Here is an 11,645-nt window from a genome sequence, read left to right on the forward strand (position 1 = left end):
CATGATAGAAAGTGACACAGCTGTCCCGGTGTGGTTTTGTACAATACTAACCGCAGTTGTCTGGACAAGTGAGCTAGTGTTATGTGTGAACTAGGATTGGAATCTAGGGCATCAGTGCTGCTTATACATTACTTGTTTGACTTTCTTGACCTTTAATATGACAGTATTGTAAAATGAACAATAACAGGATGAGGGTCCTTCTGTGGTATGGAGGAATCGCCTGTGTTCCTGTATGTCTGTGGGCGGAAGCAGATGGATTTAAAAGGAAAAGGGCCTGCTCTATTGTATAACTCAAGACTCGAGTGAAACGAAGTTCCAGTTTTCAGGATTTTAGTGAAGATCTCTAAAAGCTCAAATCTAAATGGGCCAAGTGTTTTGCTGCTACTGAGCTGTTACTTTGTTATAATCTGAGATATGTACAGAACAGTTTAGTCAGTTTTTTTGTCATACTATTGGCCCATCACTCTCAAAGTGACAGCTTATTGTTTATGTGTCACTTAAGTGGTAAAACTCAGCCTCTATAGCTCTAATGCAATTGGTGCTAGCCAAAAATATAATTTAAGTGGCCCTGTCAGAATTTTAAAACATGAAACTAGCCACTTCCCACAAAGCAAACAGTTTATAGAGTATATTCCTTTAAATCACGCTCGCTTCACTGCACTGAAGAGGGATACTTTCTGAAAGATTTACATTTAACACTTCCAGGAATGTCCGATTCCCCACCACCACCACCCTTTCCCACTGTGCTCTTTGGTTCGATCTACCGACTCCTATGGCTTTATAACTAACATACAGTAGTGACATAGGGTCTGGCAGAAGAGCCACAGAGTGTAGTGGGAGGGAGGAACCATGCATCCAACACACCAAGAAGCTTCTCTCTTGATTGCAGCAGACTTCAGCTTAAAAGCGAAGTTCCACCCAGAAATGGAACTTTCGCTGCCCAGATTCCTCACCCCCTTCGGTGTCACATTTGGCACATTTCAAGGGGGAGGGGGAAGCAGATACCTGTCAAATCCAGGTATCTGCTCCCACTTCCGGTGAAAATCGCTGGCGACAGCGACAGCACCCGGTAGTTGATCCGAAGGTGGGCTGGGGTGCTGACTTTGCGGGCTGCCTGGACAGACGAGTGTCCTAATAATAAAAGTCAGCAGCTGCAGCATTTGTAGCTTCTGACTTTTTTCCGCCGGCGGAACTCTGCTTTAATTGGTACGTATAAACTGTTTGCTTTACAGAGAGATGTTGGTTTCAGGTTTTATAATTCTTGACCTGGTCCCTTTTAAACATTTTGTAAGGCCCTAATTCTCTCATTATGAATTTTAATTCTAAAGGAAAGTATGGGTGATGTTTCTCATCATATTCTAGCTATCATTTTTCTAGTGTGTATTAGGATGTGAAAGTTCACTTCCCATCACCTTTTAACTGTAGCACATAAGCCACATTTTGAACCTTTTCTTTATTTTGATTGGGTTTGCAGCTCAACGATAAAGAAGAGGCTTTAGCTCATCAAAGGAAGGTGAGCTACATGCTAGCAAGGACTATAGAAGACAAAGTGGAGTCTTCAAGAAACCATAAAAGAAGTTCTTCTCGGAAAGAGACTGCTGCTATTGGTGACCATCAGAATTGCATCGACACAAAGCAGAATGTTGTTCCGTGCCCCTGTGTAACAGATACCACCACAGGCGAAAGTCAAAGCCCAAAGCAAGATTCTCTTAGATCCCTGGAAACCTCTTTTTCTTTGCTGTTAAAGGATGTTTATCCTCAACAAAAATACAAAGATAGAAGCTCCACAGATCAAAAAGCACAATTGAAGGAAGAAAAATCTCAAACATAATGTCGCTAAAATATGAATGTTGTGTTATTATAGTGATTATTAATATTTACAGACTCATTAATATTTCACATACTGGGTAAACTTGGATAGCATTGCTTACCCACTGACTTACCCAAAGCCTCCAGTACCCATATAGAAGTGCAAACCCCCCCCTCCTCCATATACTGTAAGTTATATTCTTGTCTAAGATTTATGCCAAATGGCTATGTTACTCTGGGTACCGATTTACATAAACCCTGTCAAGGCCTAGGGTAAGAGTAGAGAAGGTAGACCTGTGAATGTTGAGTTGCCAGCTGAGTCACTGCTATTGGGTATCCTTACCTGTCTAGGCCGTTAAAGGGCAGTGTAAAAAAATGTTTTCAAGAATATTTTTAGTTTGTACCATAACCTTTATTTTAATATACTTTTGCTGTTTTATCATCTTGTTTTGTTGTACAACTTCTACCATATTTTTTGACAAAAAAGTAAGCTAAATATTATTAATTTTAGGAAGTTCATTTTAATTAAAAAAAAGCGGCAAGTATGATAAAAGCAGACATTGAAAAGATAGAGGTGGCACATGGCACATGGCAATAATTCCCATTATTATTATTATTTTTTTTTTTTTTTTTATGCAGTCCCCTGAAAACACAGCAGTTATCCAAGTTTGAGTAAACTTTGCTTGAGCCTACAGCACAGTTCATCAATAACATGTAAATTCTCAGTACTAATATGAAAGTGCATAGAAGTGAGCAAACTTCACTGTAGGTACATTCATCAATTATTGTTCTCCGATGCCTGATAAATTATCTGGGTTCATGCTGCTTGTCTGACAGCAGTTTAATTTTTAGCCATCCCAACTATAGGACACAGTGCTTCCATCAACATAGAAAGTGGCATCTGCAGCCAAGCTAAGAGGCACTGTCTTGGGGGCAAAACTACCGATAATATACCGGTTTACTGTATCCCAGTTCTCTAAATCATTATTTTCCAACTTTTTTGTCATGTCAGCCTTTGAAAGTGTGCCAAATGACGAGGCACTTATGAATGGGAAAACTGAGCCTGGGATGATACATGCAAACACCTTGATAAGATTAACTTTACATCAGAGTCCCCCACTGCCCCCCCCCCCCCCCATCACATCATAAGCCTTACTTCACAACAGAGTCCCCCATCACATTAGAGGTCTCCCCCTTCAAGTAGTAGTAAACTGCACTTTTTTTCTTTAAACCCTGCAAGACAATTGCATAATGTGCTAGTATGCATCACATACTAGAACAATATAAAATATTCACCTTAGAACGAAACCCTCCAGCGGCGCACTGTCACCGCTGACAGGGCTTCATCTACACCCGGTCTCCCTTCCGGGTTCGCGTCCCCGGCCGTCTGATTGGCCACACTGCGATGACACGCGTGGCTCAGGGACAGCGGCACAGATCTCTGAAGGATTGGCACGGGTACGCCGTCCCTTCAGAGAGCATGCGCTGGTGACATTACCGACTGCATGCGGTGTGAATATCTCCAAAACAGTGAATGTTTAGAAGATATTCACTGTGCCTACAGGTAAGCTTCATTATAGGCTTACCTATAGCTACAAGTAAAAAAAAAAAAAAAAAAGAAAAAAAGGGGGGGGGGGGGGGGTTTACTTCACCTTTAATGTCAGAGCCTCAACCTACATGTCAGAGGTTTCCTCATACATAAGAGCCCCACATCTCAGAGTTGCCCATCACAAAGTTCCCTTTTCCCATCAAAGCCCTACCTTACAGCTCCCGCAGTGGAGCTTATTTTTCTCATTTTATTTAATAATAATAATACAGGTAAGGACACAGGTTGAGCTTTTTGATTAGGATATATTTGACTTTTAAAATGGCAACTAAGACAGAACCTTATTTAACATTACTTTTTTACATACCACAGCCCCCGGTCCCCCTTCCCCACATACTTTTGCAGCCACCCTGCCCCTCCTCCTCACAATTATTCTGTCCCTCACCCACGTTTATCAAACATAATCCAATTTTTTAAACCTAAAAAAAAAAAAAAGTGTTCAGCAGTCAAAGTATTCAACCGGTTAAGGAGCATGTGCCCTGCTCTTATGACACCCCTGTATTTCAGTTATGTATGGTCTACTACAATCATTTCCGGCCTTTGAACTCAATAAATGGGCAAAGCCAACACCAAAGACTTCAGAGAGAAAGCAGAGAGTCTAATGCCGCGTACACACTGTTCGATTTTCAATGGGAGCTTGTTGTCGGAAATTCCGACTGTGTGTAGGCTCCATCGGACATTTTTCGTCGGAATTTCCGACATTCAAAATTTGAGATCTGGATCTCAGATTTTCTGACAACAAAATCCGTTGTCGTAAATTCCAATCGTGTGTACACACTTCCAACGCACAAAGTTCCACGCATGCTCAGAATCGAGCAGAAGAACCGCACTGGCTTTGAAACTTCATTTTTCTTGGCTTGTCGTACATGTTGTACATCACCATGTTCTTGACATCCAGAATTTCCGACAAGATTTGTGTGACCGTGTGTATGCAAGACAAGTTTGAGCCAACATCTGTCGAAAAAAAAACATGGACTTTGTTGTCGGCAAATCCGATTGTGTGTACGCGGCATAGGTCTATCCAGTAATGAATGATAAACATGAACTTTCTGCTTACTACTCCTGTCACTGTCTAAGGGGCATCATCCACCGCAGCTGACTGTCAAATTATTCTTAAAGCATGTACATATATTACAAGTGCCAAACCAAATACATAAAAAGTCAAAGATCGCTTTAAAGTGTTACTAAACCCACAACAGTAAAATTTGTCTGTATATGCAGCATAGCATGCTTGTTGTACTTGCTGAACTTAATGGGTTAGGCCCGGTTTACACTAGTGCGATGCCAGACATCGCATGTGATTCGCACCACCTTGCTGTTCAGATCACATGCGATGTCTGTGCGATGCGATTTCAGCCATACATATATACATAGTACAAATTGGTGACACTGTCTTCTCTATAAACCCGACGCGTTGCAGATACGATTGGGAGAGTGAAGTTCCACTTTAAGCCCATATGAGTTCAGGGATGTATAACCAGAACACAGCAATCCTGGGTTGTACACTGCACCTTTGCCTCCTGGGCGCCCCCAGGATTTGACATTGATGGGCCAAGCCACCTGTGTGCATAAGGCCTAACTGTAAAATTATTATATACAACACCCACAGCATTTCCTATCGGATTTCCTACTGTACAAAATAAAATATATACTGTAGATGTGCTCTTTTCTATACAGCTGGAGTTTATACTGCTTCTATTATGCCTTCCCTGGCTCCTCCATTTCCCCCTTCTCAACATGCTAGTGCAATTTTTTTTTTCCTGACAGGCTCCATGGCAGCATACGTGTGGGTTGACCCCGCCTCCATAACTACCCAATAGGACCCCTCCCTTATAAATTTCAGCTGTGGGCTCTCAGCCGTGTTCCTTTTTTGTCCTCCTCTGTAGGACCTTATGTTTGGTTCTCCTACCTGAAGACGATGTCCTGCGATTGTATCGGCCGACCGATGTGATGTCTCATCCCTCCAATAAGCCTTGACTGTTAGCAGGGTATGGAGTGTATTGCAGAGTAAAGCGCTGAAGAGCTGGAGTCATTTTGAATGAATAGCGCGCACAGGCCGATCGCCTAGCAGTATGCAGGTGGCCATTATCTGCCAAAAAGCCCGGTGTGTGTATGGATGTTCCGGCCGAGTCGATCGTAGGTGGTGGTGAGCATGTATCGCCTTCATGGCAGCAGTGTATATATTTGTTGTTGTTTGTCTTTCTATCTGTGTGCCCTTTGTTTATTTGCCTATGCAGCGGCTGGTTCCCTGTGCGTTCCAGCCGCCGCTCCCTCTACTTCCGGGTTCTGCCCGCGTTCTGCGCAGGCGCAGTCCCGGAACGAAAGCGAGGCCTGGTTTCGCGCATGCGCACGAGGACCGTAGGCCTGGCGCGGCCGTGACGTCACGCGGCGCCAGTTTTAAAAGCCTGGGGAGGCTTGCAGAGCTCAGGAATGATCGTGGGCATAGCGGCGACTTCCCTGAGCATCTGCAGAGCCTTCCCCAGGTAAGTGCAGTACAGATGGGTCTGTGCTTGCTGTTTTCTTTGCTTTCTGGTATATCTGATTGATCTGTGTTCACCTGCAGTGATTCCCAGCATCAGCCATGGACTCTTCACTGCCTCCTGGTGGCCAGCCCTCTCGCAGCAGGTAGGATTTGAAAGCGTTTTTCTTTACTTGCCTGCTGGGGGGAAGAGAGCGGAGTGTAGGGCATTATTCTGACTTTGTGCCTTTCTCTTTCTCTATTCCTGTCTTCCTTCTTTTCTTAGCCCTTCTAGGTCTGACCAAAGACAAAGTAGTTCCCACAGAAGGAGCGGGTCGTCTAAATCACACCACCGGCATTCCTCCTCTGGCTCTAGACACCATGGTTCTTCCTCTAAGTCTAAAGACCACAGTAGAGGCTCTCCTCAACCCCCCTCATCTCATAGTAGGGGACCGGAGAAAATATGTTGGGGATGCAGGGGCCCAGTTCCTGCCAGCAAGTCTCTCTGTGACCACTGTTTTTCTAAAGCAGCTAATGAGAGGGAAGGTGCAGACCAACACCTGGAAACGCTAATCAAGCGAGTCGTGAAAGAATCGCTGCAGGAAAGAGACGCTGCAAAGCCTCGTGATTCCCCTCCAGATCCACTGATTCCCCTGTCAGGAAAAGGTCCAGTCCAGGAGACGTGGGAGTCTTCTCAACCTAGTCACCAGTCAGCTCCCCCTTCAGATAGTGGGTCAGAAGCAGATGATCCTGGGATGGGCTTTGAATATGCCCTGGTTCCTTCTCTGGTGAAAACTGTTAAAGACGCTTTGGATTGGGAAGACCCAGTTACTTCTCCTGCTAAACAGAGAAAGTTTTTCAAACAACTCAGCAAGGAGCGTCATTATTTTCCTTTTCTCACGGAAGTAGGAGCTATAATATTTGAAGAATGGGGCAAGATGGATAGAAAAAGCTCTATGCAGTCTAAAGTCTCAAAGCTATACCCTTTCAAGGAAGAAGAGGTTAAACACCTTGAGTCAGCTCCCTTGGTAGATGCTGCATTAATGAGGCTTGAGAGGTATGTGACTCTGCCTCTTGAAGATACAGTCTCATTTAAAGATCCGCTGGAGAGACGGATTGATGCTGACCTAAAAAGGATTTATCTGACAGCAGGCACAGTGTGCAAACCAGCTCTGGCCTTAGCAGCAGTCTCTAAAGCTTTAGAGGCATGGTCAGACAATGTGAATGAGTCTCTCAGAGGTATTTCTGAAGAAGCGGCTAAGAGCTCCCCTATTCAGGAAATCAGGCTTGTTTCCGCCTTTCTGGGGGAGGTCTCTATTGACATTGTTCGCCTAGTGGCTCGGGTGATGTTGTCATCGGTCACCGCCCGTCGGGCCTTGTGGCTGCGACCCTGGTTGGCGGATCCAGCCTCTAAGCAGGCTTGGTGCCGTATTCCATTTGAGGGTTCATCCCTCTTCGGCAACAAGCTTGATAGCGCCATTACCCGGGCTACGGGTAGTAAATCGGGGTTCCTCCCTCAAGACAGGCGTTTACAGAACCAAAAACGCATCTTTTCAAGATCGCAGAACACTGACTGTGCAAGGGAGGAACGTAGTTATAGGCCTGGTCGGGAATTTTCTAGATCCTGGAAATCCAGGCAGTCCTCTTTTAAAAGGCCCACAAAAGGGGCTTCTACTAGTAACCAGGACTCCACTAAGTCCTTTTGAAATTGGGCCCGCTCAAACATGTCAAGTGGGGGCTCGTCTGCTCCACTTCAGACATGTTTGGGCGGCCTCAATTCGGGATTTCTGGACGGTCAAAACAGTGTCCTCAGGCCACACCTGGGTGTTCAACAGCACTCCCAGACTAAGATTCATACCAACAAATCTTCCAAGTTCAGGGGAGAAGAGACAAGTTCTTTTAGCTTACATAAGCTCTTTATTAACTCAAAACGCAGCCATTCCTGTTCCAGATGGCGAACGAGGAGAAGGCATGTATTCCCTTCTGTTTCTGGTGCAGAAGAAGAACGGCACATGGAGGCCTGTTATAGACCTGACTCATCTCAACCGGTTTATCCGAAAGGGAGCTATGATATCATAACTAATATTGTGAAAATATATTAAACATAGTCCATGCATGAATTGTAAGGGCCGGTTCACACGGGGGCGACCGTTCTAATCGGAGCGACGCAAGTCGCTCCGACTTAGAAGAAAGGTTCCTGTACTACTTTGGGGGCGACTTGCATAGACTTCTATACAGAAGTCGTCTTGCAAGTCGCCCCGGCAGTCGTGTGCAGGTCGCCTCGGTGAGGCGACCTGCAAGTCGTGCCGCGTCTAGTGTAAACCGGCACTAAGTAACTTCAAAAGTAAAATAAAAAAAAACAGCCCTGCCCCCAACAGTGCACAATGAGTGATTAATCTATATTTAATATATTGTTTTCATAATATTAGTTATGCTATTGTAGTGGGAGTGTTGTGCTTTGCTTAATTTGATTATAATTTGTGGTAGACAGTGGGGTGGAATCACCTTGTCGTGTTTTAGCTTGCAACACAGTCATTTATGTGTATTTGGCTGCACAGATTGAAAAATGATTTATTTACAGGCTGCATATCCTGCTTTAAAGGTCTCAGTCTCAGCAGATCCAATACTGGAAACAGAGGAATATTACCATATTACCACAACTTCCTGTGTGCTCTGAAAACTCTTCCCTCAGTGCAGTCTCAGCCTTATCAGCATATCAGTGAACCCTTAGGGGGATACAGGAACAAGTAGGATCAGTCAGATATTTTACAGCATCGAGAGGGACAAATGACACCACACAACCAACTATGCTGTATATCCTATTATAATCAAATTAAGTGAAGCGCTACACTCCCACTACAATAACACATACCGCTCAACTTTCTGAGATGGGAATGAGGGACAGCTATTAGCATATTTATGTTGGCACTGAACACACACCTTGCCACACCCCCTAAAATGCGAATTATACAAAAAAAAAAAAAAAAAGATTAGTTAAACCCACAAGTGCGTTTTTTACCACTGATAAGGCTGAGACTGCACTGAGGGAAGAGTTTTCAGAGCACACAGGAAGTTTGTGTGTGGTAATATTCCTCTATTTCCGGCGACCCGTCAAATTCTGTAATGGAAGTGAAGTTTCGTCGCCGCAATCTTGCTAAACATCGGGCACAGTAAGGATACAGTGAGAAGCCGGTGTTGTGACAAAATGACCAACCTGGCAGACTGTACAACCTGCGTCACTTCCTGTGAAGTGGAATCAGCTGGAGTTCCAAACCGCACGCACTGGGCTGGCGCAACACGTCATACATCCCTTCACTGGCTGACGTCAGTGCACCGAGGAATTTGCCTGACAAAATTGCTCGACCGACTACTGCACATGCGCACGGCAAAAATCAACGAACACTTACAAAATTAACGTTCTTAAGGCCATCTTGCTACACCTTACACACAATGTCATGACACCTACAGTAAGCAGGCGGGGCAGTGGACATCTTGCTACACCAAAGCCCGTTTTAAATTAAGCTCACTTGATTTCTAAAATTAGTTTGCTATCTACATAAATATATATTTATGTAGATAAGCTCACTGGATTGCTGAAATTAGTTTGCCAATTCAAAATGGCATTTGGTGTAGCAACATGTCCGCTGGCCCGCCTGCTTACTGTAGGTGTAATGAGGTCGAGTGTAATGCCGTGTACACACGAGCAGACTTTTCGACCGGACTGGTCCGACTGTCTATTCGGCGGACTTTCGACGGACTTTCCTAAAGAACGGACTTGCCTACACACGATCACACCAAAGTCCGATGGATTCGTACGTGATGACGTACGACCGGACTAAAATAAGGAAGTTGAGTAGATCCCCCCCCCCTCCCCATCACTCACACAACACTCACTGACAGCAGTTATAAGGCACATTCAGATGGGTGCTGAGACCCGTCCTGTGTGCTGAGCCGCTGTCATCTGCATCCACCTCAGAGCTATGCTCAGAAAGCCCATAGCAGGGGATGCAGACACAGCGGTTGCATGGAGAGTCACGTGTGAAGGAGAGGGGGACAGATCTGAGCACAAACCGCTCCTGCATGTATGTCACATTTTCACAAGCGACTCTGTCCATGCAGCCTCTGCATCCTGTTCTATAGGCTGCCTGCACACAGCTCAGAGGTGGATGCAAATGACAGCAGCTCAGCACACAGGACGGGTCTCAGTGTCTGGATGAGGGATGAAGGTGTGCACTCTGCTAACAAATAAAAGGAAAACCTTACAGTCTGAATGACAAGTCACTGCTAGAGCAGTAAGGAATGTTCTCCTTCCTCCTATACACAGCCTCTCATACACAGTCCGGGCTCTGCCAAGGTGTGTTAGGTGATGTGTGGACTGTGCTTTCAGAGGATTGTATGTGGGGGAGAAGGGCCATCAGCTTTTATGTCATGGCATGACAAATTTGCTTTCAATCTAGGAGCCAGTTTTCCCCCAAATACCCCCCTCCTAGCATAAATCCTCCCTTCTAGTACAAATCCTCTTTCCCAAATCCCCACTCCCAGCATAAATCCTCCACCCACATCTGCCCTCCTAGCACAAATCCTCCCCCCACATCCCCCCTCCTAGTACAAATCATCTTCCCCAAATCCCCCCTCCTAGCGTAAGTTATCCCTCCACATCCCCCCTCCTAGTACAAATCCTCTTCCCCAAATCCGCCCTCCTAGCATATATCCTCCCCTCACATCCCACCTCCTAGTACAAATCCTCTTCCCCAAATCCCCCCTCCTAGCATAAATCCTCCGCCCACATCCCCCCTCCTAGTACAAATCCTCTTCCCCAAATCCCCCCTCCTAGCATAAATCCTCCCCCCACATCCCGCGCTCCTAAAGCACCCCTGCATGTTGTAATCAGTGGGCAGCAGAGCTTTGCTGGCGGTGTTAACCCTTTTTCGGGCGCCAGCTGGTGTTAAAAGCGCACCACTAGCGGCCGAATAGCGCCGTCAACGCCCCCCAGCGCCTCGGTGTGAAAGCACTCTTCAAGTTTACCTGGATGTAAATTGCGCCTTTTTCAAAAGTATTAAAAAATACAGATCTTCGAGTTTTTAATGCTTTTAAGTGCAGAGGAGGGATTTGGGGTCTTATAGACCCCAGATCTTTCCCTTTCCATAAAGAGGACCTGTCACGTGCCTATTACTGTCACTTGGACGTTTACATTCCTTACCTTAGATCAGGGTTATCTTATATATTTCCTTTATGGTGAAAAACATTTCCAAAGTCTGGATCCGCCAGGTGCCTTGACTGATGGCAGTCTCAGCGGCTCAGCGAGCCGCTGAGACAGCCGCTCCCTGCCCTTCCACAGATCAGCGCTTCAATGAGCGTGGAGGATCAGAGCAGGAGAGATGTTGACTGACAGGCAGCACCTCTTTGCTTGGGGAGGGGAGAGAACCGAGCAGTAACTCTACCTTTAAAAGTGATGATGAGGCCTTTGGAATACCAAGATATGGCTACCCAAACTATGATTGCATCGCCACCATGCTTTACCATTGGCACAAGACAGTGCTGTTTGTAAGCTTGGGACGGTGTTCGCCATACGTAAACTAGTCCAGTGGTTAGAAACATTGATCGATAGTCCACGATTTATGGATGTTGCACCACTCTCTCCTCTTCTGAGCATTAATTTTTGTCACTAGTGGTTTGGCAACTGCAGGCCGCCCATTAATGTTTTGCTTATGGAGCTCCCTCCGCACAGTTTTTGTGGACACGGCGTTTAGGAGACTGAGATTGAGCTCTGCA

The 11,645-nt window shown here is 45.5% G+C and overlaps 1 protein-coding gene across 1 annotated transcript in view; it reads left to right on the top strand.

Moving 5' to 3' along the window:
* Positions 1-2,248, top strand: part of CCDC125 (coiled-coil domain containing 125) — a 63,203-nt gene extending 60,955 nt beyond the window's left edge. Inside the window, exon 12 of the mRNA XM_073624428.1 lies at positions 1,475-2,248. Within this exon, the coding sequence (XP_073480529.1) occupies positions 1,475-1,831 (357 nt within the window). The 3' untranslated portion in view covers positions 1,832-2,248. The remainder of the gene's footprint in view (positions 1-1,474) is intronic.
* Positions 2,249-11,645: the final 9,397 nt, after the last annotated feature.

The sequence above is a fragment of the Aquarana catesbeiana genome, linkage group LG01 (genome assembly GCF_042186555.1).
Source record: "Aquarana catesbeiana isolate 2022-GZ linkage group LG01, ASM4218655v1, whole genome shotgun sequence".
In the NCBI taxonomy this organism is placed as follows: Eukaryota; Metazoa; Chordata; class Amphibia; order Anura; family Ranidae; genus Aquarana; species Aquarana catesbeiana.